The sequence below is a fragment of the Rana temporaria genome, chromosome 8 (assembly GCF_905171775.1).
Source record: "Rana temporaria chromosome 8, aRanTem1.1, whole genome shotgun sequence".
NCBI lineage: Eukaryota > Metazoa > Chordata > Amphibia > Anura > Ranidae > Rana > Rana temporaria.
In genome coordinates, this window is record NC_053496.1 from 47577344 (window position 1) to 47605034 (window position 27691).

The 27691-nt window shown below is 46.2% G+C and overlaps 1 protein-coding gene across 1 annotated transcript in view; it reads right to left on the bottom strand.

Moving 5' to 3' along the window:
• The window catches only part of LOC120946901 (transient receptor potential cation channel subfamily V member 6-like), a 39822-nt gene extending 34426 nt beyond the window's left edge, over positions 1-5396 (bottom strand). The window contains exons 1-3 of the mRNA XM_040361724.1: positions 5301-5396; positions 5076-5220; positions 1969-2066 (exon numbers count right to left, since the gene is read on the bottom strand). Coding sequence (XP_040217658.1) covers positions 1969-2066; positions 5076-5167 — 190 coding nt within the window. The 5' untranslated portion in view covers positions 5168-5220; positions 5301-5396. The remainder of the gene's footprint in view (positions 1-1968; positions 2067-5075; positions 5221-5300) is intronic.
• Between the last annotated feature and the right edge of the window lie 22295 nt (positions 5397-27691).

Sequence of the window (27691 nt, forward strand, 5' to 3'; positions counted from 1 at the left end):
GCAAATTCTTTGAGAATACGGGAAATACGCTGTAAGTTACGGCGGCGTAGTGTATCTGAGATACACTACGCCGGCCGTAAAGAAGCGCCGCGCTTCGTGGATCTGGCCCCTAGACTTTATTTGCCCACTTTTCTTTGAAGAACTGATCAAGTTAAGTTAAATGTGATGGTGACCGTTTGTGGACTGCATTCTTTAAGTCATTCCACAGATTTTCAATGGGGTTTAAGTCTGGGCTCTGACTAGGCCATGCAAGGACATTCAACTTTTTCTCCTTCAACCACTGTGTGGTCATTTTTGCTGTGTGCTTTGGGTCATTGTCATGTTGGAAGGTAAATCGTCTTCCCATTGACACCTTTCTGGCAGAGGGCAGCAGATTTTCCTTGGGAATTTGATAGTATTTAACCCAATCCAATTTTCTTCTATCCTGACAAGTGTTCCAGGCCCTGCTGCAGAGAAACACCCCCATAACAGGATAGTACCACCTCCATGCGTTACTGTAGGAATGGTGTTATTTGGATGGTGGGTTGTATTGGATTTCCGCAAGACATATTGTTTAGTGTTCAGGCCAAATAATTACATTTTAGTCTCATATGACCACCTTAAACGCACCTTGAAGATTTTGCAGCAACACAAAAAAATGGCGTTATGGTGAGGTGAGACAAAAATGTTATCATTTGGCCTCAACACCAACAATATGTCTGGTGGAAATCCAATACAACTCACCACCATCCAAATATTATTATTCCTACAGACAGCATTGAGGTGGTAATATCCTGTTATGGTGGGGGGAGGTATTACCCTGTTATGGGGGGGGGGGGGGTGGCAAGATGGATGGGGGCAAAGTACCATCAAATTCTTGAGGAAAATCTGCTGCCCTCTGCCAGAAAGTTGTCAATGGGAAGAAGGTTTACCTTCCAACATGACAATGGGGGTTATTTACGAAAGACAAATCCACTTTGCACTACAAGTGCAAAGTGCACTTGAAATTGCACTGAAAGTGCACTTGGAAGTGCAGTCGCTGTAGATCTGAGGGGAAGATCTGATATGAGGGGAAGCGCTGCTGATTTTATTATCCAATCATGTGCAAAAATTTAGTTTTTTTATTTTCCTTGCATGTCGCCCTCGGATCTACAGCCACTGCACCTCCAAGTGCACTTTCAGTGAAATTTCAAGTGCACTTTGCACTTGTAGTTTGCACAAATAGTGCAAAGTGGAATTGCTCTTTGTAAATAACCCCCAGTGACTCAAAGGGGGTTATTTACTAAAGACAAATCCACTTTGCACTACAAGTGCAAAATGCACTTGAAATTACACTGAAAGTGCACTTGGAAGTGCAGTCGCTGTAGATCCGAGGGCGACATGCAAGGAAAATAAAAAACAGAATTTTAGCTTGCACATGATTGGATAATAAAATCATCAGAGCTTCCCCTCATTTCATATCTGCCCCTCAGATTTACAGTGACTGCACTTCCAAGTGCACTTTCAGTGCAATTTCAAGTGCACTTTGCACTTGTAGTTTGCACTTGTAGTGCAAAGTGGATTTGCCTTTTGTAAATAACCCCCATAGAGTGGGCAAATATTGCAAAGTCTAGATTTGCGAAGATAGTGGAGATGTATACCAGCAGACTAAAGGCTGGAATTAAAGCAAAAGGTTGTTCAACAAAATACTGATATAAGGGGATGATCCTTTTTCCAACTCAGTGATTCTGTTTTTGAAATGTTGGTTTTTTATCTCTTTCACTTGGATGTTATAAGTGGCACTAGTAAATACAGCTGGAAAAATCAAAAACGATGTCTGTCTTCATTTCAGGCTGCAAAGCAACAAAATGTGATTATTTTGAAGGGGGGGGGGGGGTGATTTTTTTGTTTCTATAACTTCTGTAAATATAAATCAATGTTTGAGTGTCTGGAGCTCAGCTTTAAGCCACGCCTCCTGCGTCTTCTGCTCTGTAGAATAGTATCACTCACCCCTCTGAAATGGGTCACATTTTTCATCTTCCAGAAGCTCTTTCAGTTGTTGGATATCATTTTCTTTTGCGGCCCGAAGAAGTGGAATATCGTGAATCCTAAACAAAAAAGTAGTTCTTCTAAAATGTAATTCTGCGCAGGTTATTTAAGAGCTTTTATATGCATCATTGAATAAATATATAAACCATTTAGGGGATTATGAGAACATATATTTCAAAGAAAAACTTGAACAATGACTCACAGGTCTGCTTTACAGCACAGCTGTGTCTGGTCGGTGTGCAGATTTTTTTGTTTATTTTATGTTGTTACCTGACAGTTATAAGTCTTGTCCCTCCCAAAGCCTGTGACTGGACAGTGTTAAGAGAAGCAGCAAGCTGATGAGCTCATCTTTCTGGTGCTCTTCTCTCTCCTCCTATACCCACTCTGTGCTTATAGTCCTCCTTTTAATCCCACATTTGAACTCAATAAACTAGTGACAAGTGTTAATCGAATAATATTACAAGCAGCCACATAAAAAAAAAACCTCTATCAAAAAATTCTTCCCCTCTTGTGGAGGAGAAGTCGTCACATTGACAAAACACATTGGGGAGGAGCCAGTCCACGTGTGTGACAGAACAATTTGATCAGCGGGAGTATTACACAGTGTGGCTGCCTGTGTTAAGATCAGGATCCGAACACAGCTAGTTTATGGCTTTGTGTATGAGGGTTTTTATATGAGTTTAATGTGAATGAATTCTATTTTTTTTATGGAATTATGCCATGTGGCATTCATATATTTTACAGGTGTCTATATTTATAATCATGTGGAGCGAAAGTAGGAAATGGTAGAGGGGAGCCAGTGCTGGTTAAGCTGAAATTTACCCAAGTGGTGGTTTAAGCTGGTTGATTCATGCTTGGCCAGCTGCTTCTCTGGCTGTTAGCTGGCTGCTAAGGACATTATCTGGCATCTGGTATATATATATACAGTATATATATATATATATATATCTAACAAAAGTAAGTACACCACTCACATTTTTGTAACTATTTTATTATATCTTTTTATGAGACAACACTGAAGAAATGACACTTTGCTACAATGTAGTGAGTGTACAGCTTGTATAACACTGTACATTTTCGGTCTCCTCAAAATAACTCAACACACAGCCATTAATGTCTAAACCGCTGGCAACAAAAGTGAGTACACCCCTAAGTGAAAATGTCCATATTTTGTGTGGCCACTATTATTTTCCAGCACTGCCTTAACCCTCTTGGGCACGGAGTTCACCAGAGCTTCACAGGTTGTCACTGGAGTCCTCTTCCACTCCTCCATGATGACATCACAGAGCTGGTGGATGTTAGAGACCTTGCACTCCTCCACCTTTCATTTGAGGATGCCCCACAGATGCTCAGTAAGGTTTACGGTGGTTTGTCGAGACCCTTTTGGATCGCCAGCTTCTCATTGGCGCTCCTCAGATGGACTCCCCACCGAACAGCAATACTGCTTGGAATCCTCAAAGGTGGGAACCCAGTCGCTCACTGGGTCCCCGTCGCTGCTCAGATGTTCCTGGCCAACATGGCCCCGGAACCAGGAACAACGTGTGGCACGCACGCACCGACCAGGTAGGCCATAACGCCGGGGCGCCGTGATGTGGCCACCTTGAAGGTGGGTGCCACACTGGACGAAGACGACCCAGAACCAATGGCGTCTGCCCCATAAATACCCTCCCCCAGCATGCTCAGCGAGGCCACACCCTCCTGAATGGCTGCTGGGGAAGAGCACCCAAACCTTGACTCCACTGCTGCCATCTACTGCACAGGGGTGGGAAGAGCACCCCAGCACAACAGAATGAGCCCACAGCACAGCCAAGCTGAGACAGAGACCCTGTTTTAACCACTTGCTTACTGGGCACATATACCCCCTTCCTGCCCAGGCGAAATTTCAGCTTTCAGCACTGCGTCGCTTTAAATTAAAATTGCGCCGTTGTGCGACGTGCCTTCCAAACAAAATTTACGTCCTTTTTTCCCCACAAATAGAGCTTTCTTTTGGTGGTATTTGATCACCTCTGAGGTTTTTATTTTTTGCGCTATAAACAAAAAAAGAGCAAAAATTTGGAAAAAACCCACAATATTTTTTACTTTTTGCTACAATAAATATCCCATTTTTTTATAAAAAAAAAAACAATTTTTTTTCTCAGTTTAGACGTATTCTACATATTTTTTGGTAAAACAAAATTGCAATAAGCGTATAGTGATTGGTTTGCGCAAAAGTTATAGTGGCTACAAAATAGGGGATAGAATTCTGACATTTTTTTTATTATGTTTTTTTTTACTAGTAATACGGCGATCTGCGAATTTTGTCAGGACTGCAATATTGCGGCGGACACATTGGACACTTTTGACACATTTTTGGGACCATTCACATTAATACATCGAACAGTGCTATAAAAATGCATTGATTACTGTATAAATGTGACTGGCAGGGAAGGGGTTAACACTAGGGGGCGAGGAAGGGGTTAAATGTGTATCCTGGGAGTGATTCTTACTGTGGGGGGAGGGGACTGACTGGGGGAGGTAACCGATGCTGTGTCCCTATGTACAAGGGACACAGCATCTGTTTCCTCTCCCTGACAGGACGTGGAGCTCTGTGTTTACACACAGAGCTCCACGTCCCTGCTCTGTCATTGCCGATCGCGGGTACCTGGCGGACATCGCGGCCGCCAGCCACGCGCATCGGCATCTCGGGGGTGCGCGCCCCCCCCCCCAGTGGCCGGAGGACGCAAGGCCGTAATAAGACGGCCTCCCGGATTTATAGAGCCACCTTGAGGCCGTCTTTTTACTATGGCCCGGGTCTAAAGTAGTTAAGCATAACAATTTCATCTCCCTTTAAATTTAAATAGCACCGGTACCTAAAGTAACCAGGCGCTACATACAGAAAAGTGAAAGGCTACAGTACAGTTCTTGGGAAAACCCACTCCAAAGTCAATATTTCATGGGATGTCAGTTAAAAATCTAAAACCACTCCCTGTAATTAAAACCAAACTTTATCCAGAGAAAACACTGACTGAAAATGAGATAAGGAAGCTGAATCTCCTACGGTGAGACCGGGAATATCCCCATTACCGTACCTCTTCCATTGACCCAGCTCTGTCTTCTCCTCATCCAACTGCAGACGGTTCATAGTCCATGTCCCGATGTCCTGTGTGATCCTATGTAGCATCTCTGATGTGTCATCCCGTGTGAACCATTTGAAGTGGCATTATATGTTGGTGTCTAAAGAAATAAATAGCAAAAGACATAGCAACAGACGGTATAGCTGTTTTCTCATTCCTTGTACCTGTCCAACGTCTCACCTGAACACCTCCAGGCCCCAGCCTCACCAGACCAGTTCCTCTGCTCAGTCTTAACCTAGTCTGAACTGGGACATGTTTTGTAGCCTCAGCCTTTCCTGTGTCTGGAATGTAAACCACAGGACATTCTATTCAATTGTGCAATAAAGATAAGAATCTAAAATGGAATTGAAGAACTATATGCATCTTAAAGTGACACTAAACAATATCCTTATTCTCCAAAAATAATCCATACTCTTCCACTACTTAACCACTTAAGGACCGCCGCACGCACTTATACGTCGACAGAATGGCACGGACAGGCAGATGGGCGTACAGGTACGTCCCCTTTAATTTGCCGCCGTGTGGTCGTGCACGCGCCGGCACACTCGTGACCCTTCCTCGAGCTCTGTGACCGTGCCCGATGTCCGCCGGTGTCCCGCGATCGTGTCACTGAGCTGAAGAACGGGGAGATGTCAGTGTAAACACAACATCTCCCTGTTCTGCCTAGTGACATGTCACTGTTCGTCTGCTCACTCTCATCAGGAGCAGTGATCAGTGACGTGTCACTCGTAGCCACGCCCCTAACAGTTAGAATTACTCCCTAGGACACACCTTACCCCTTTCTAGCCCCCTAGTGGTTAACCCATTCACTGCCAGTGTCATTTTTACAGTAATCAGTGCATTTTCATAGCACTGATCGCTGTAAAAATATTAATGCTCCCGGAATGGTGTCAATGGGCCAGATTCAGGTACATCTGCGGCAGCGTAACGTATCACATTTACATTACGCCGCCGCAAGTTTTACGGGCAAGTGCTTGATTCACAAAGCACTTGCCTGTAAAGTTGCGGCGGCGTAGCGTAAATCCCTAATTCAAATGATCCGGGTAGGGGGCGTGGATCATTTAAACTAGGCACGTTCCCACGCCGAACGTACTGCGCATGCTCCGTTTTGAAATTTCCCGCTGTGCTTTGCGCGAAATGACGTCTCACCGACGTCATTTTTTGAACGTCGACGTGAGTTACGTCCTTTCCGACTTACGCAAAAAAAAAAAAAAAAAAATTTGACGCGGGAACGACGGCCATACTTTAACATGGCAAGTCTAACTATAGGCCACAAAATAGCAGCTTTAACTATATGCCGGGAAAAGCCGACTAGCGACGGCGTAAGAGAATACGATGGCCGCGCGTACCTTCGTGGATTTCCAGGAAAAATCTAATTAGCATACCCGACGCGGAAAACGATGCAAACTCCACCCAGCGGGTGCCGAAGTATTGCACCTACGATCCGAAGGCGTACGAAGCCGTACGCCTGTCGGATCAAAGCCAAAAGCCGTCGTATCTTGGTTTAAGGATTCAAACTAAATATACGATGTGGCAAATTTGAAAGTACGCCGGTGTATCAGTAGATACGCCGGCGTACTTGTACTGTGAATCTGGCCCAATGTGTCCGCCATAATGTCTCTGTCACGATAAAAATTGCTGATCGCCGCCATTACTAGTAAAAAAATATTAATAAAAATGCCATAAAACTATCCCCTATATTGTAGACGCTATGACTTTTGCGCAAACCAATCAATAAACGCTTATTGTGATTTTTTTTTACAAACATATGTAGAAGAATATGTATCGGCCAAAACTGAGGAAAACATTTGTTTTTTTTTATATTTTTGGGGGCTATTTATTATAGCAAAAAGTAAAAAATATTGCATATAGCGGAAAAAAAAGGGATGATCAAATACCACCAAAAGAAAGCTCTATTTGTGGGGAAAAAAAAAAAATCGGTAAATTTTTTTGGGGAGCCACGTAGCGCAACCACAGTGTAAATTGCAAAAAGTGGCCCGGTCATTGGGCAGCCAAATCCTCCGGGGCTGACGTGGTTAATGACCCTATAATCTATTTTTCATAGTTGGTAAAGTTGAATAAAGACACCAGTCCATCCAGTTCAACCCATGTGGGCGTGTGTTTGTTTATGTCAAAATCCTGTCCCATATCCCTGTATATTGCATTAATTGAAATGCCCATCTCATGCCGCATACACACGTTTTTCATGACGTGAATTTTTTTTTTAATGTCATTAAAAACGATCGTGTGTGGGCTCCAGAGCATTTTTTCATGATGTGAAAAATGTCCATTACAAATTTAGAACATGCTCTAATTTTTCACGTCGTTTTTCACGTTGTCGCTTTTCAAGTCGTAAAAAACGGTCGTGAAGTAGGCCTTAACGACGTGAAAAAACGTGCTGCAGAGAGGCCACGGCCCATTAGTGGGCCGCGGTCCTGTGGTTGGGGATCCCTGGGACTCATGGCTTTTGGCCCTAAAAGCCATCCCCTAGTGACGCCACTGGCTGTCATTGAAACCGGCCCACTGAGCCATCGGCCCACCTGGAGTACTGATGGGCAGTACATGCCTTGTCCATATACTGCAGCAGGGCAGCCACTCTGTGCCAGATCACGTACTTAGTATGGCCCGCTTCTGCTCTGATCATACACAGTGGGAGCCCAGTGATGGGTACCAATTAGAACAGCAATCTGCCTATGTAAACATTGCAGATTGCCGATCTGTTAGAAGAGAAGGTATTGATCCTGTGTTCCTGCCTCCCCTTAGTAAAAGCACCTCCCACACAGTGAGAAAGCACAGGCAGTGTCATTATTACAGTGACAGTGCATATTTTTTAGCACCGATCACTTTATTCGTGTCACTGCTCCCCGAAAAGTATTAAAAGTGTCAGTTAGGTGATAGATTTTTTCGCCGCAATATTTCAGTCCTGCCTTAAGTCACTGATCGTCGCCATTACTAGTAAAAAATAAATAAATATATAAAAATATCCCATAGTTTGTAGATGCTATAACTTTAGCGCAAACCAATGAATATATGCTTATTGGGATTTATTTACCAAAAATATGTAGAAGAATACATATTGGCCTAAATTGATGAAGACTTTTTTTTTTTTTATTGGGTATATGTTATAGCAGCAAGTGAAAAATATTGTTTTGTTTTTTTAAAAATTGTCGGTCTTTTTTTGTTTGTATCGCAAAAAAAAATAAAAAATCACAGAGGTTATCAAATACCACCAAAAGAAATCTCTATTTGTATGGAAAAAAGGACAAAAGTGTTATTTGAGTAAAGCGTCGCACAACCACGCAATTGTCAGTTAAAGTGACACAGTGCCATATCATAAAAAATGGGCCTGGTCATTAAGGGGGGAATATTTTCTGGAGGTCAATTGAACAACATAACTCATGTAAGTCTTAAATATATATATATATATATATATATATATATATATATATATATATATATATATATATATAATTATTAACCCCCTTGACGGTAAACCCGAGCGTGACTCAGGGTTGGTTTTCAATGATAAGATCGGTATCCCTGAGTCACGCTCGGGGTGGACGTGCAGAGTGTGCAGCGGCGCGGCTTACCTTTCGCTGGATCCACAGGCAAATTACTCACCTTGTCCCTGGATCCAGCGATGCCACCCCGCTGTGTGAGCGAGCGGGACCTCCTCGCTCGTTTCACAGTGTCCCCGTGTGCCGCCGATCTCCGTTCCCTGCGACGTTACGACGCACGGGAGCGGAGAACGGCGCCAAATTCAAAAAAGTAAACAAACACTTTACATACAGTATACTGTAATCTTATAGATTACAGTACTGTATGTAAAAAATACACACTCCCCTTGTCCCTAGTGGTCTGCCCAGTGCCCTGCATGTACTTTTATATAATAAAAAATGTTCTTTCTGCCTAAAAACTGTAGATTGTCCAAAAGTGTCCCTTTATGTCAAAAATGGTTTTAGATCAGCTAGAAAACAGCGATAATAAATTATAATCACTTGCAGAATTGTGCGATAGCGATTTGTGGGGAAATTCGTCATAAAAAAATAATAATAATGACAGCGACAATTCTGCAACTGAGCAAATTTCAGTGATTTTGAGTTGATTACATTATTGAATAATTTTTATTATAATTATATTATTTGTTATAATTATTTATAATTATTTATTATATTATAATTTATCATTTTGTTTTAAAAAAAAAATCATACCCGGGATGCCTACAAGACTCTTGCTTGGTCAGATTTAAGTGAGTTATTTCTAAAAATTACAGGCCTACAGTATAAAACGCCAAATTTCCTTGCAAAATAATGGTACCGCTTTTGGTACGTAATTCCAGACAGAATCATACCGCCAGGGAGGTTAAATTAATAATTAGCACAGTACATGTTGACTAGCCAAGAAAGATTCGATTTTTTGATACCGCAAAATCAGCTCTCATTAAATCCAGGGCAGTTGGGCTCATCCCTAATTAGGAAAAAGTGCTTTATGTTAATTTTGGCTGTATTAACCACTTGCTTATTGGGCACTTAAACCCCCCCTCCTGCCCAGACCAATGTTCAGCTTTCAGCGCTGACGCACTTTGAATGACAATTGCGCGGTCATACAACACTGTACCCAAATTTAATTTTTATCATTTGTTTTCCACAAATAGAGCTTTCTTTTGGTGGTATTTGATCACCTTTGCGGTTTTTATTTTTTGTTATTTTTTTTTTTAAATACTGAATTAATTTATTTTTTATTTTTTTTATTTTGTTAATTTTTTTTGCAAACTGGTAATTTTTCTCCTTCACTGATGTACGCTGATGAGGCTGCACTGATGTGCTGCACTGATGGGCGGCACTGGTGGGCACTGATAGGTGGCACTGGTGGGAACTGAGAGGTGACACTGATGGGTGGCACTGATGGATAGCACTAAAGGGCATTGATAGGTGGCACTGGTGGGCACTGAGAAGTGGCACTAAAAGGTGGCATTGATAGGTGCCACTGACAGCTGGCAGTGATGGGCACTAATGGGTGGCAGTAATGGGCACTGATAGGCAGCACTGCTAGGTGGCACTGATGAGGCATTGATAGGTGGCACTGGTGGGCATTGATAGGTGGCACTTGTGGGCATTGATAGGTGGCACTGGTGGGCACTGTGGGCACTTTGAAGTGCCACTAGCAGGGGGTACTGGCAGGTGGTAATTGTGGGCACAAAGGAGGCAGAATTGCTTCTTTCCTCTTCGGGACCGATGTCCCTTTCACATAAGCCAGTGATCTGCTTTGTTCTTCTTCTCACGCTGTCAGCTTGAGGAGAAAAAAAACGATTACCGGCTTTTGTTTACATCCCGTGATCAGCTGTCATTGGTTGATAGCTGATCATGTGGTAAGGGGCCGGGACCGGCCCCTTACTCGGATCCGTGATCATCCGAGTCTCAGTGACTCGGGTGATCACCGCGCTTGCCCTGGGGAGCGTGCAAAGGGGAGGATGTCTAATAACTTCCTCCCGGCATTTGGGGTCCGCGTTGTAGCCGTCATTTGGCTATAGCGCGGGCACCAAGTGGTTAACATTGAAAGCTTTCTCATAATTAATTGTTTTATTATTTACCTTTTATTATTATTTATTTTTAAATATTTTGTTATTCAGCATGGCCCCCATTTATTTGTATATAAAATGCTACCTATATAATTTGGGATTAGTAAATAATATACAGCAGATTAGAGAGGTGTTTTATTCTATAAGCACTTTTCAAAAGATTGACATTTCTAACGTCCTATTTGTGGTTTTATATAAGTGTCCTTGATTGCAATATAAATAAATACTTCTATATCACTGCAATTAATCATTAGAAGGAATAATCTTATAGTTTATCAGACAATGAGAGAGAATGTCTTTGTCATTTACAACCTGCAGCAAACGGCCAGTGGTGGAACCTGTGGTTCTTGCTGGACTATTCCAGTAAATCTAATTAGTTGACTTAACCTTCAGGCTACTTTTGTCAACTTGTTTAACCTGCCAGATGTTGGGCAATCCTTAATTGTATTGTTTTTTTGTTTTTTGTTTTCTGTGAGAAAAGCTATTTTTTTTTGCAAAACAAATGGTTGGTTTTGTGTAGTTGAAATATAGATTGCCGAGTTCAAAAACCCTTTGGTATGAGAGGTCCATACACCAGTAAATATAATGAAAAAGATGCCAGCGCTCTATTATGGTTTCAAATCAGTGATCCCACTTAAAATAAATATAATTATATATATATATATATATATATATATATATATATATATATATATATATATATATATATATAGTTTTATATAGTTCTTATGTCCATAAAATAATGTTAATGAACAAAAATGCTCACAATTTCATGCAGCCATTTATTCCCACCATTGGATTGGATTGCAGTACGCCACATAAAAACTGGATTCTCACCAAATAATAAGCCCCTGAGAAATCGGCGGGTCATATAACACATGATGTAAGTAAAAGTGCGGCCACCAGATGTCGCTCCCCTTCTCTCAACCCCACCTTCTAAACATCCATCCATGTCCCAGGTAACTTCAGGAATTGCTTTAAGAAAGACCAAGAGGCCAAATCATTAGTGTAGTCATTATTGCAATAAAATTACAAAAGGAAAAATATGCTTACATGATATTAACCCAAACCAATTTTTAGTTTTCAGCGCTGTCGCACTTTGAATGACAATTGAGCGGTCATGCAACACTGTACCCAAATGAAATCTTTTTTCCCCCCACAAATAGAGCTTTCTTCTGGTGGTATTTGATCACCTCTGCGGTTTTTATTTATTTTGCGCTATAAACAAAAGAAGAGCGACAATTTTGAAAAAAAACACATTGGGGCAGATTCATAAAGAGTTACGCCGTCGTATCAGTAGATACGCCGACGTAACTCGAAATCTAAGCCCGTCGTAAGTTTAAGTGTATTCTCAAACTGAGATACACCTAAACCTAGCTAAGATACGACGGCCTGCGCCGTCGTATCTTAGGGTGCAATTTTTCCGCTGGCCGCTAGGTGGCGCTTCCGTTGTTTTCGGCGTCGAATATGTAAATGACTAAATACGCCGATTCACAAACGTACGCTTGCCCGTCGCAGTAAAGATACACCGTTTCCGTAAGAGATACGCCGCGTAAAGATAAAGCTGCCCCCTCGGTGGCGTAGCCAATGTTAAGTATGGCCGTCGTTCCCGCGTCAAAATTTTAAAATTTAACGTTGTTTGCGTAACTCGTCCGTGAATGGGGCAGGACGTAATTTATGTTCACGTCGAAACCAATGACGTCCTTGCGGCTTACTTTGGAGCAATGCACACTGGGAAATTCCACGGACGGCGCATGCGCCGTTCCGGAAAAACTTCAATCACGTCGGGTCACCAACAATTAACATAAAACACGCCCCCTCATCCTCATTTGAATTAGGCGCGCTTACGCCGGCCTAATTTACGCTACGCCGCCGTAACTTAGGAGGCAAGTGCTTTGTGAATACAGCACTTGCCTCTCTAACTTACGGCGGCGTAGCGTAAATACGATACGCTGCGCTGCCGTAACTATGCGCGCCCCTACCTGAATCTAGCCCTATGTATGTGTCAGGAATGCTGGTAGATCAGACTGTGTGACCGCACAGAGGAACCAAACAAGGTGAGTAGTGAAATAAAAGGTGTTTATTTACAAATGTGTGAACCACCAGTGCACAATAAAAAGACAAACAGTATGTACAAATAAAGGGGAATACCGTATTCATAAACGAGCCAAGCCAAGGTCATACACATGGGAGGTCAGTAGATGGGTAAGGATGGGGACAGGAATCAGGACACAGGGAGGACAAGTCCAGGCAGGGATCAAGGATCAGGATCAGGTCCAGAAATCAGGGTCAAATACAAGCTCAGGTCCAGGAGGTATGACGATACCAGGGCGAGGAGTGATTACACACGCCGGGTATTTATAGAGGCGTGCTGATTGCATTCAGGTCACACCTGAACGCAGGAAGGGCTGTATGCTCCATACTGCCAAGAACGCCCCGCTGGTGGACGCCAGTACTGCAGCCCAAGGATAACATAGCAGTAACACCAGCAGGGGGAACCTTCCCTGACAGTACCCCCCCCCAAAGGAGCGGCCTCCGGACGCTCCAATTAGATGTTGCTGGGGAAAGTCCGTGGTGTCAAGCTGGGCAGCAGATAAAGTCACATCAGGTTGGGCCGGATGAAAGTCCATGACTTTTAACAGGGCAAAGCGCAGCTCAAGCTGGGCAGCGGGTACAGAAATCTTAAGTTGGGCAAAAAGTACATCAAGCTGGGATGCAGATAGGGGCAAATCAAGCTGGGCAGCAAACTCCGGGTCGTCGAGCTGGGCAGCAAGCTCCGGGTCGTCGAGCTGGGCAGCGGGCTCCGGGTCGTCGAGCTGGGCAGCGGGCTCCGGGTCGTCGAGCTGGGCAGCAAACTCCGGGTCGTCGAGCTGGGCAGCAAACTCCGGGTCGTCGAGCTGGGCAGCAAACTCCGGGTCGTCGGGCTGGGCAGCAAACTCCGGGTCGTCGGGCTGGGCAGCAAACTCCGGGTCGTCGGGCTGGGCAGCAGGCTCCGGGTCGTCGGGCTGGGCAGCAGGCTCCGGGTCGTCGAGCTGGGCAGCAGGCTCCGGGACGTCGAGCTGGGCAGCAGGCTCCGGGACGTCGAGCTGGGCAGCAGGCTCCGGGACGTCGAGCTGGGCAGCAGGCTCCGGGACGTCGAGCTGGGCAGCAGGCTCCGGGACGTCGAGCTGGGCAGCAGGCTCCGGGTCGTCGAGCTGGGCAGCAAATTCTGGGTTGTCGAGCTGGGCAGCAAACTCCGGGTCGTCGAGCTGGGCAGCGGGCAGGGACACCTCAGACTGGGCAGCGGATGGCACTGAAACAGGCAGGGCAGATGGCGCTGAAACAGGCAGGGCAGATGGCACTGAAACAGGCAGGGCAGATGGCACTGAAACAGGCAGGGCAGATGGCACTGAAACAGCAACTTCAGGCTGGCAAACTGGCACAGCAACTTCAGGCTGGCAAACTGGCACAGCAACTTCAGGCTGGCAAACTGGCACAGCAACTTCAGGCTGGCAAACTGGCACAGCAACTTCAGGCTGGCAAACTGGCACAGCAACTTTAGGCTGGCAAACTGGCACAGCAACTTTAGGCTGGCAAACTGGCACAGCAACTTCAGGCTGGCAAACTGGCACAGCAACTTCAGGCTGGCAAACTGGCACAGGAACTTCAGGCTGGCAAACTGGCACAGGAACTTCAGGCTGGCATACAGGATCAGGCTGGCAAACTGGCCGCATAGCAGGTAGAGGTTTGGCAGAATCAGGTTCAGCTGGCATGCAAGCAGACTGGAGCAGGTTGGTTGGTGTGGAGACAGGTTGGGTTACTGGCAGGATCATCTTGGTTGCTCAGACTGGGCAGCGGATGGCACTGAAACAGGCAGGGCAGATGGCGCTGAAACAGGCAGGGCAGATGGCACTGAAACAGGCAGGGCAGATGGCACTGAAACAGGCAGGGCAGATGGCACTGAAACAGGCAGGGCAGATGGCACTGAAACAGCAACTTCAGGCTGGCAAACTGGCACAGCAACTTCAGGCTGGCAAACTGGCACAGCAACTTCAGGCTGGCAAACTGGCACAGCAACTTTAGGCTGGCAAACTGGCACAGCAACTTCAGGCTGGCAAACTGGCACAGCAACTTTAGGCTGGCAAACTGGCACAGCAACTTTAGGCTGGCAAACTGGCACAGCAACTTTAGGCTGGCAAACTGGCACAGCAACTTCAGGCTGGCAAACTGGCACAGCAACTTCAGGCTGGCAAACTGGCACAGGAACTTCAGGCTGGCAAACTGGCACAGGAACTTCAGGCTGGCATACAGGATCAGGCTGGCAAACTGGCCGCATAGCAGGTAGAGGTTTGGCAGAATCAGGTTCAGCTGGCATGCAAGCAGACTGGAGCAGGTTGGTTGGTGTGGAGACAGGTTGGGTTACTGGCAGGATCATCTTGGTTGGGAAAAACTTTTGTTTTTTCTTGGGCTTAGCCACAGAAGCTCTGTAGGTAAGGGGTGCAGCGGACTGGAAAGGAGGATTAGGATATAGCAGAGTAGAGGGAACAGTAGCTGGAGGAAGTTTTTGTGGGTTAGTAGGCGGCTGAGAAGAGACAGGTGGGTTGTATGCAGGATAGGTACAGGGAGCAGAGACTGGATATTGGCATCTGGTGGGAAGCAGTGTATACTGAGCTGCGACTGGGGTTGCCATTGGTGATGGACAGATGGATCTTTGGGAAGGTGAGTGGTTAATGGCAGGGCTGGAAACAGGTGGTTTGGCAGAAATCAGGAGATCTGACCAGGCCTGCAGCACAGGCTGAACAAAAGCAGATTCACACACACCTTGTCTAATCAGAGACTGCACTGAACTAATGCACTCAGACAACTTCTGCTGGGGACAGGAGGAATAATGTTCATCAAAAGACGCCGGATCATCCTCTAATAACCACACCAGGGATTCAACTTGGTCATGACTGAAGGGGGGAGAGAAATCGTCACTGCCATCAGGAATAAATGACAGGGCTGGCTTTACACACAAACGGATTAATGCCTGAACATCATTGAAAGTTATGCAACCCTGATCCACCCAGGAATGAGCTGATCGGATAGTTTCCATCAGCTGGTCACTAGTCCACCCCTCCAGAACCTGGCGACAATACTCCTCATCCTCCTCTGCCAGCAGAGAATAGTAAAGGATTTCATTGAAATCCATCTTTAGAGCCACACACTACACCAGTATGATTCCTCAAAGCAATCACGTCTGATCAAGGGATGGCCCTGGTATACTGTCAGGAATGCTGGTAGATCAGACTGTGTGACCGCACAGAGGAACCAAACAAGGTGAGTAGTGAAATAAAAGGTGTTTATTTACAAATGTGTGAACCACCAGTGCACAATAAAAAGACAAACAGTATGTACAAATAAAGGGGAATACCGTATTCATAAACGAGCCAAGCCAAGGTCATACACATGGGAGGTCAGTAGATGGGTAAGGATGGGGACAGGAATCAGGACACAGGGAGGACAAGTCCAGGCAGGGATCAAGGATCAGGATCAGGTCCAGAAATCAGGGTCAAATACAAGCTCAGGTCCAGGAGGTATGACGATACCAGGGCGAGGAGTGATTACACACGCCGGGTATTTATAGAGGCGTGCTGATTGCATTCAGGTCACACCTGAACGCAGGAAGGGCTGTATGCTCCATACTGCCAAGAACGCCCCGCTGGTGGACGCCAGTACTGCAGCCCAAGGATAACATAGCAGTAACACCAGCAGGGGGAACCTTCCCTGACAGTATGTTGAGGCATGTGGCCTGGTAGGGTTCGGGGGTTGGGCATTTGCTTGTTCCTTCCCTTTTTTTTTTCAAATATAATTTTTTATTGAACATTTTAAAGGAAAAGGGGTACAGTGCAACTGAGGTCAAAAATTGGCAATCTAATGTAGATATAGGTCATCACTATGAGTCCCATACTCAGTCCACAGTAGGGATAACAAATAATATGTTAAACAGCAGAAAAGGACGTGTTACCCCGTTGTATCAATCACACCATTTGACCAATAATCATTCCTTATCACATATACATGTGTAGCACTACCCCCGAAGGAGCTGCTGGTTTTTTTGGGTGGCATGTTACCTCATGGCTCCTCCGCCGTCTAGGAGTGTATGGTGAATGTAGCAGTAACGGAATGTCCATGACAGGTGTCTTTTTCTGTGCTCTTTATTACCCAGCCGGGTAAAAAAATAAAACGTTGTGGTGATAGAAGAGTTGAAATAAAAGGAGAAATAGCAGATTCAGGCGTAGCAATAGGGAAACAGTCCTGCTTCCAACAACACTTAGTCTTTTTCGCCACTCCAGCCGGAGTGGGTATAGCGTACCTGGACAGGCCTCTCTCACTGACCTGGCAGCCAGAGTATCACTCGGAACTCAGAGGAAAAGTCTCTGCCACAGACCCTCCTTAGGATTGAGGTAGCGGAGGTAATCCTCCTTAATAGACTTCACGCCTGGATCTCCTTCAGGTAGTTTGCAGGTTACCAACTGACAGGTGACCAACGTCCATCCTTTCAGTAATCGGTTCCCTTGATCTCCGGTGGATTGTCGAGACCCTATTGGATTGCCAGCCTCTTTTGGCTCTCCTCAGATGGACTCCCCACCGAACAGCTTCCTCTCACTGGGAAGACGCTTGGGATCTAATCGGGATTGGGGACCCAGTCGATTACTGGGTCCCCGCCACAGCTTTAAATGTTCCGGACCTACATGGTCCCGGAACCAGGAACACCACGTGGCACGTGCACCCCGGCCTGGAAGGCCATTTCATCGGGGCGCCGTGATGCAGTCACCCTAAAGGTGGGTGCCACACTCGAAGAAGAAGAAGAAGAACCCAGACCAAATGGCACCTGTCTCATAAATACCCTCCCCCAGCATGCAGAGCGAGGAAAAACCCTCCTGATAGGCTGCTGGGAAAAAACACCCAAAAACTCGACTCCACTGCTGCCACCTATCGTCCTGGGGTGGGAACAGCACCCCAGGAACAACAGAATAAGCCCACAGCACAGCCAAGCTGAGACAGATAACCAAATTCGAACAGATTAACTGGATCAGAGCCAACTAACTCTCTGATCCCCCTCTAAATTTAACAAAGCACCGTTACTTGGAAGTAACCAGGCGCTATACATGTATATATGGTGCTGTTTTAATGAATGGGTAGCACATATAGTCGGGCCATCCACAAGCCGATCATCTTAGCAGCACTGGAGAAAAAGGATGGCCTCAAATTAGCTAGAGGTATAGCCATCAGTTGAAGAAATAGAAAATGAAACAGACAAAGAGAAGAGGGGGGGGGGGTGTTCCTTCCATTTTATGACCTGCTGGTCTGCATGGTCAGATAAGGGTCTGGTATGGATTTTGAGGGGAACCTCATGCCATTTTTTGCCAATTTTTTTATTGCCGGCAATTCTTGTTTTTACATTCAACTGTCAACGGGGGAACCTCGCATGACAGCTGATGACTCATCGGTTGTTAACGACACTGCGGCCAATGACCCACTCCTTAACAACCAGCTATACACAGTTGTTAAAGCGGGGGTTCACCCAAAAAACATTTTTTAACATTACATTCAGCCGAGTTGTCAGAATGACAATCGGCTGTTTTTTTTCTATTTTATCCCTGTACATACCGTATTTTCACCGCCGCTTCCGGCTTTCTTCTGTGGGACTGGGCGTTCCTACTACATACTGCGCATCACGAGTTGCCGAAAGAAGCCGACCGTCGGTGCGCAGGCGCCGTATAGAGCCGACTCGCAGTCCGGCTTCTTTCAGCAACTCGTGACGCGCTGTATGCGACGGTCAGAAGCCTGTCAATCAGTTAGGAACGCCCAGTCCCGCAGAAGACATACCCGAAAGCGGCGGTGAAAATACGGTATGTACAGGGATAAAATTGAAAAAAACAGCCGATTGTCATTCTGACAACTCGGCTGAATGTAATGTTAAAAAAAATTTTGGGGGAGAACCCCTGCTTTAAAGAGAAAAAAAACAAAAAAAAAACACAAAATGCATGAAAAGCACATGTTCAAAAACGCGCCTGAAAACCACATGAACTGCAACCACATAGATGTGACCCTAGGATAAAAGTAAGTGCATTGGGTAGCTCGGGATCAGACCTAAACAACCTTCAGGAGGAATTTTTGACCATTCCTCTTTACAAAACTACTTCAGCTCGGACACATTTGTAGGATGTCTGGTGTCAATGGCTCTCTTGAGGTCATTCCACAGCATCTCTATGGGGTGAAGGTCTGGGCTGTGACTGGCCACACTAAAAGACACATTTTCTTTTTCTGAAGCCAGTCTGTGGTGGACCACCATCAATTGTACCTAAAATGTTGAGACTTTTTTCTGCTAAAGTTTTTTTTTTTTACAAAACAGTCAAAGAATGCCACTCATGTAGTTGCATTGTTAAACATTTTAAAATAAAATGTCAATATAACAGCTCATTGTGGTTACTTAAAAAGCCTTCCGAACAGATTGCGTGGTTATGGCACACTTTAAGAGATTAATTGTTTACCATTACATTCTAGAATGCTCACATTCACCCAGCGCCTCCGGCAGTACTGACTCAGCACTGACACATGACTCGCAATTGTCAACGGTTGCTTTTGAACTACCCTTTTTCTTGTTGGTGTCTTTTCATGTTTTGTGTGGGAAGAAGGTGGATTTGATCAATGTGTCTCAACTCCAGTCCTCAAGGCGCCCCAACAGGTCCCTCAGAGGAAACTGCTGTGGTCATTACTAAGGCAGTGAAACTGATCAAATCAAAAAAATGGAAAACCTAAAAACATGACTTGTTGGGGCGCCTTGAGGACTGGAGTTGAGAAACACTGGATTTGATTTTAGAGCTCATACTTTTCTATTTCAATAATTTTTATTTGATTTTCAAAAACCAACGAGAGATATAACAGTAATATATAACCGTACCCAAGTGTAGGATTTCCCCCGGAGGAGCTGCTGGTTGTTTTGGGTGGCACATTTAATTTGTGGCTCTTCCGAATTCCTAGGGGTGAATGGTGCTTTTAGTAGAAGTAAAGGAATGTCCGCAACAGGTGCTCTTTGCAGTGCTCTTTATTACCCAGCCGGGTAAAAACAATGGGCTAGATTCAGTAAGCAATTGCGTCTGCGTAACCATAGTTACGCAGCACAATTGCTTAGTTGCGCCGGCGTAACGACTTTTCTGTATTCAGAAAGCTTGTTACGCCGACTGCAGCCTAAGATATGACTGGCATAAGGCTCTTATGCCGTCGTATCTTAGGCTGCATTCTTACAATGGCCGCTATGTGGCGTTCCCGTAGTGGTCAGCGTAGAGTATGCAAATTGCATACCAACGCCGATTCACAACCATACGTGCGCCCTACGTACGCATTTTACGTCATTTATGTTCGTCGGGTTCCGCGTAAGGCTGCTCCTGCTATTAGCAGGGGCAGCCAATGCTAAGTATACCCGTCGTTCCCGCGTCGCGATGTTTGAAAATTACGTTGTTTGCGTAAGTGAATCGTGAATGGCGCTGGACACCATTTACGTTCACGTTGAAGCAAATGACGTCCTTGCGACGTCATTTGCCGCAATGCACGTCGGGAAAGTTTCCCGACGGACATGCGCACTACGTTCGGTGCGGGAACGCGCCCAATTTAAATGATCCACGCCCCCTAGGGGATCATTTAAATTACGCGCCCTTACGCCGGGCATTTTTAAGGAACGCCCACGCAAATTACGTAGCTACTGCTTCATGAAAGAAGCGTAGCGCAGGTAATTTACGGAGGCGCAGCGTTAAAACAGTACGCTGCGTCTCCGTAAGAGGGCACAATTCGTACCTGAATCCACCCCAATAAAACTTGTGGTGAGGAAAGTAAAGTTGAAGGAAGAAAGGAGAATAGCAAATTCAGGCATAGCAATAGGGAAACAGTCCTGCTCTCACGTGTAACACTTCTCTTGAGTGGGATTAGCGTACCCGGACAGGCGTCTCTCACTGACATGGCAGCCGGAGTATCACTCGAACATTTGTAGAATAAAGTCTCTGCCACAGACCCTCCTGAATGAACGTCAGGGAGACACCTCTGCCACAGGCCCTCTCTGATTGTAGTTACGGAGGCAATTCTCCTTAGGTGAATTACGCCTCCTAATGTCACCCAGGTACCGACTGACAGGTGATCAATCCTTCAGTGTCTGGCTACCTTGATCCCCGGTGGTTTGTCGAAGCCCTTTTGGATCGCCAGCCTCTCATTGGCGCTCCTCAGACGGGCTCCCCACCAAACAGCACTACCGCTTGGGATCCTGAAAGGTGGGAACCCAGTCACTCACTGGGTCCCCGTCGCTGCTCAAATGCTCTGGGCCAACGTGGTCCCGGAACCAGAAACACTGCATAGCATGCGCGCCCCGGCCAGGTAGGCCATAACGCCGGGCGCTGTGATGTGGCCACCCTAAAGGTGGGTGCCACACTGGACGAAGGAGAACCCAGACTAATGGCGTCTGCCCCATAAATACCCTCCCCCAGCATGCACAGCGAGGCTCAACCCTCCTGATTGGCTGCTGGGGAAGAGCACCCAAACCTTGACTCCACTGCTGCCATCTACTGCACAGGGGTGGGAAGAAAATCCCAACACAATAGAATGAGCCCACAGCACAGCCAAGCTGAGACATATAACAATTTGGATCAGAGTTTAACTACACTCCGATCTACCTCTAAATTTAAATAGCACCGGTACTCTAAAGTAACCAGGCGCTACACAAAAATTACTAGAAGCCAAAAAGAGCTAATAAGGCTCCATACACACTTGTGCATTGCTGCAAAGGGTTGAAGGGGTGGCGGTCAGCCTGTCAGTGCTCAGACCATACGCCACACATTGCATCAAATTGGTCTGCATGGCTGTCGTCCCAGAAGGAAGTCTCTTCTAAAGATGATGCACAAGAAAGCCTGCAAACAGTTTGCTGAAGAAAAGCAGACTAAGGACATGGATTACTGGAACCACGTCCTGTGGTCTGATGAGACCAAGATAAACTTATTTGGTTCAGATCGTGTCAAGTGTGTGTGGCGGCAACCAGGTGAGGAGTACAAAGACAAGTATGTCTTGCCTACAGTCAAGCATGATGGTGGGAGTGTCATGGTCTGGGGCTGCATGAGTGCTGCCGGCACTGGGGAGCTACAGTTCATTGAGGGAACCATGAATGCCAACATGTACTGTGACATACTGAAGCAGAGCATGATCCCCTCCATTCAGGAACTGGGCTGCAGGGTAGTATTCCAACATGATAATCACCCCAAACACACCTCCAAGACGACCACTGCCTTGCTAAAGAAGCTGAGGATAAAGGTGATGGACTGGCCAAGCATGTCTTCATACCTAAGCCATATTGAGCATCTGTGGGGCATCCTTAAACAGGAGGTGGAGGAGCGCAAGCTCTCTTAACATCCACCAGCTCTGTGATGTTGTGATGGAAGATTGGAAGAGGATTTTAGTGGCAACCTGGTGAACTCCATGCCCAAGAGGATTAGGGCAGTGCTGTAAAATAATGGTGGCCACACAAAATAGTGCCACTTTGGGCCCAATTTGGAAACTTTCACTTGGGGTGTACTCACTTTTGTTGCCAGTGGTTTAGACATTAATGGCTGTGTGTTGAGTTATTTTGAGGGGATTGACATTGCAATCATAAGATTTATGATGGATTCCAAATATAGTTACATAGTTACATAGTTAGTCAGGTTGAAAAAAGACACAAGTCCATCCAGTTCAACATTATATCACCCCCATCACATACCTCCCAACATTTTAAGATGGGAATGAGGGACACCTACTAACAAATGTATGTAGGCACAGGACACGCCCCCCACCACACCCCCTTAAAGGATAATTAACAAAAAAAAAGTTACTTAAATCCACAAGGACTTTTTTGTACCACTACTATTCCTTTATATTGCCTTTTAAAATGTACAAATGCTGCAAATTTAGAAATTGGATGAAAGGTTTAGCACTGGGAAACACTTTTTGAAAGAGAAAAGGTTCATTTTATAAAAAACTATATAAATCAGACCAAAATGAGGGAAAAATGAGGAGGAAAGAGGGACAGGGGGACTTTGCTCCAAATCAGGGAAAGTCCCTCGAAATCAGGGACAGTTGGGAGCTATGAAGAGTTCTTTGGACAGGAAGGGAGGGGGTAGTAACTTATAAGAAATGAGCTACAGAATCAAACCCTAAAACAATGTAATTGTTTGTGCTATAAACAAAAAAGTAACCAAAACATATTTTTCTATAAAACATATCCAATAAAAAAAAAAATGAAAATCAAATTTCTTCATCAATTTAGGCCAATATTTTTGTCTGCTACATGATTATGGTGAAAAAAAAAATGATATTCCAATGCATATAATGTTTCATAAAACACAACAAACAGTGTCACGGGTGTACAATCAGAGCGAAACATCGCTTCAGTCATGATAGACTACCATTCCAATGTATTTTGATTGGTTTGCGCAAAAGTTATAGCGTCTAAAAAACTATGGGATGTTCTTTATGGAATTTTTATTTGTTTATTTGTTTTTACTAGTAATGGCTGCGATCAGCGACCTATAGCTGGGCTGCGAATATTGTGGCGGACAAATTAGACACCTACAGTAGGTGTTTGTGATATTGTGCTTTTAGCACGACAGCGTCGCGCTGATACTCGGCGACAGGGTGCCGAGATCTCGCCGACATCTCACACTCACTGGAATAGTGACAGCACATCCCAGCAAGCGCGTCATAGAAGCGACGGGAGATCCGACTTGGATTCCCGCCAATTCTACACGTGTGCGGCGTTTGTTATGAATCCTGAGGGGGAAGTCCCCGCCGGATTTTAAATAAAAATCCGGCATGGGTCCCCCCCTCAGGAGCATACCGGGCCCTTAGGTCTGTTATGGGTTGTAAGGAGAGCCCCCCTACGCCGAAAAAAACGGCATAGGGGGTCCCCCTACAATCCATACCAGACCCGTATCCAAAGCACGCTACCCGGCCAGCCAGGAAGGGAGTGGGGACGAGCGAGCGCCCCCCCCCCCCCTCCTGAGCCGTACCAGGCTGCATGCCCTCAACATGGGGGGGTTGGTTGCTCTGGGGCAGGGGGGCGCACTGCGGCCCCCCCACCTCAGAGCACCCTGTCCCCATGTTGATGAGGACAGGGCCCCTTCCCGACAACCCTGGCCGTTGGTTGTCGGGGTATGCGGGCGGGAGGCTTATCGGAATCTGGGAGCCCCCTTTAATAAGGGGGCCCCCAGATACCGGCCCCCCCACCCTAAGTGAATGAGTATGGGGTACATCGTACCCCTACCCATTCACCTGCAAGAAAAGTGGTAAAAACACAAATAAACCACACAGTGTATTAAAATATTTTATTTTTCTGCTCCGGAGGCCGCCCCCTGTCTTCTTTATTAGCTCTTTTACCAGGGGGGGCTTCTTCTTTGACGTCTTCGGGTGGGTGGGGGCCGCCGTCTGGTTCTCTTCCACCGCCGGGGGGGGTGGCTTTTAAAAAAGCCCCCACCCCCCCGGCGGGTTTCCTCCGGCGTCTTCGGCGGGGCTCTTCTTCTTCCGCTATCCCGACGGGTCTTCTCAACTCTCCGGGGTTCTCCTTCTGTCTTCGCCGCTCTCCGTTGTTGACTCGGCGCACCCCGGTTCTTCGTCTCGCTGTCCGGTGTCTTCTTCCGTGCTGTACGTCTTCTCCTTCCGTGCTGTGATGAGTTCTTCTTCCGTGCTGTGACGTCATGTTCTTCACTTCTCTCCTTCTCCCGATGTTGACACGCCGGTCCTCCTCGCTGAAATGACGGATGCGCGCCTTGCATCGGACCTATATAGGCCTCACAGTCCCATCATGCTCTGTACCTACCCATGTGATACCTACCACGTGGGTAGGTATCACATGGGTAGGTACAGAGCATGATGGGACTGTGAGGCCTATATAGGTCCGATGCAAGGCGCGCATCCGTCATTTCAGCGAGGAGGACCGGCGTGTCAACATCGGGAGAAGGAGAGAAGTGAAGAACATGACGTCACAGCACGGAAGAAGAACTTATCACAGCACGGAAGGAGAAGACGTACAGCACGGAAGAAGACACCGGACAGCGAGACGAAGAACCGGGGTGCGCCGAGTCAACAACGGAGAGCGGCGAAGACAGAAGGAGAACCCCGGAGAGTTGAGAAGACCCGTCGGGATAGCGGAAGAAGAAGAGCCCCGCCGAAGACGCCGGAGGAAACCCGCCGGGGGGGTGGGGGCTTTTTTAAAAGCCACCCCCCCCCGGCGGTGGAAGAGAACCAGACGGCGGCCCCCACCCACCCGAAGACGTCAAAGAAGAAGCCCCCCCTGGTAAAAGAGCTAATAAAGAAGACAGGGGGCGGCCTCCGGAGCAGAAAAATAAAATATTTTAATACACTGTGTGGTTTATTTGTGTTTTTACCACTTTTCTTGCAGGTGAATGGGTAGGGGTACGATGTACCCCATACTCATTCACTTAGGGTGGGGGGGCCGGTATCTGGGGGCCCCCTTATTAAAGGGGGCTCCCAGATTCCGATAAGCCTCCCGCCCGCATACCCCGACAACCAACGGCCAGGGTTGTCGGGAAGGGGCCCTGTCCTCATCAACATGGGGACAGGGTGCTCTGAGGTGGGGGGGCCGCAGTGCGCCCCCCTGCCCCAGAGCACCCAACCCCCCCATGTTGAGGGCATGCAGCCTGGTACGGCTCAGGAGGGGGGGGGCGCTCGCTCGTCCCCACTCCCTTCCTGGCTGGCCGGGTAGCGTGCTTTGGATACGGGTCTGGTATGGATTGTAGGGGGACCCCCTACGCCGTTTTTTTCGGCGTAGGGGGGCTCTCCTTACAACCCATAACAGACCTAAGGGCCCGGTATGCTCCTGAGGGGGGGACCCATGCCGGATTTTTATTTAAAATCCGGCGGGGACTTCCCCCTCAGGATTCATAACAAACGCCGCACACGTGTAGAATTGGCGGGAATCCAAGTCGGATCTCCCGTCGCTTCTATGACGGCTCTGTCTCCATCGCGGCAAGCCAGCTCGGCGCTGGCTCCCGCGATGGGGCTCGTAGGTGCTCAATCTCGCCGAGAAAGAGAGCGAGATTGACACAAAATCGGGTTCACCTACTGTAGATGTCTACACAAGGGAGTCTTTTACAGGAAAATAAAATACCCCAAATATTGAGATACAGAGCCTTGAAAAAGTATTCATACCCCTTGGAATTTTTCACATTTTGTCATATTACAACCAAAAACGTAAAATGTATTTTATTGGGATTTTATGCGATATATCAACACAAAGTGGCACAAAATTCTGAAGTGGAAAGTAAATGATAACTGGTTTTCAACATTTCTTAGAAATAAATATGGAAAAAAGTGTGGCATGCATTTGTATTCAGCCCCCTTTACTCTGATACCCCTAACTAAAATCTAGTGGAACAAATTGTCTTCAGAAGTCACCTAATTGGTAAATAGAGTCCACCTGTGTGTAATTTAATCTCAGTATCAATACAGCTGTTCTGTGAAGCCCTCAGAGGTTTGTTAGAGAACCTTAGACCTCGGCTATCTGAGACCCCTTCTCTGCCACAGGCCAAAGTAGATTCACTATCTCAGGGCCTACAAAATTCACAATGGCCTGTGGCAAAAGTCTAAATAGTTCTAAATCTGACCTCAGGTGCCACTGGCTATTGTGAATTTTGTAGGCCCAAGCGGATGGCTAACTTTCTATTTTTTCAGCCTTTGCCACAGCTCAGCTTATGACTCGTTAGGCCCATGCCACAGGCTAGTTTAGGATACTCCAGGTCTGGATGAGCAGATAGCCAAAGCCTGGGAGGCCAGGACTGAATCCTCCTACACAGACATCATCAGCAGAAGAGTTTGGGAGGGAGAGAAAGGTTACTCCGAATATTTATCCTATTTCTAAGCTGGTATCATTGGTATTTCTCAAGGCAGAAACCGCTCTGCCACTGTACTCCTATGTAAGGGGTTGGCAAGAGGTTAATGGCCAGGCACGTTTGCCCCACTATAGCAACATTTTTCTTGGTGGCTGTCAACTTTTTACTGAGAAAGACTATGGGGTGTTTCTGCCCATTGGCTTCTTGGGACAGAACACTCCTACAGCATTCGGTGGAGGAATCTGTTTGGACAATACATCCTTTACTGATTACTGGCATGTTTTAAGCCTCTTCAACTTGGTCATTCCACTTGACCATGACTGACTTTGTCAGTTCATCAAATCAGCCAGTAGTGTGGCAATACTGGCAAGGTTGGGTACAAACCATTAGTCATGCCCAAAAAGCCTACAAATACTCTGACCTGTTACTTTGTGATGGAGTGGGGCCAAGCCTGAATAGCTTCTGTCATGTTCATCTGAGGTTTCACCAAACCCCTAATTATAATGTACTCCAGGTACTTGGTCTCTTCCCTCGCAATTGCACTTTTCATCATAACCGGTACATCCTTATTCAGGGAAGATGGGACTCCCAGTCTATACTGAAGATAACAATGCAATCCAAACACATTGAGGTGTATTTCTGATGAGGGCATAGTGTTTTATGCATCGCCCTCTAAAAAGTAGCTGCGGCAGAATGTAACCCCTATCTGCCAGTACCCCTTGGTGGGATCTAAGGTGGTAATATACTGGGCTGGTTCCAATGTCTATATTAGCTCATATATTCAGGGCATCAGATATGAATCAATCTTCAATGTCTTATGAAGATTTCGGAATTCATTACAAAACCATTCAGCCTAATTACCAAGATACTTAGGTTACTTAGGATACTGTTCACTCTGTGATTCTTTATTGATATTGAGTTCAAGTTAACAGTGTATGTCAGAGCGCAAACCAAGCCATGAAGTCCAAGGAATAGTCTTTAGACCTCAGAGACAGGATTGTATCGAGGCACAGATCTGGGGAAGGGTACAGAAAAATGTCTGCAGCATTGGACATCCCAATGAGCACAGTGGTCTCCATCATCTGTAAATAGAAGAAGTTTGGAACCAC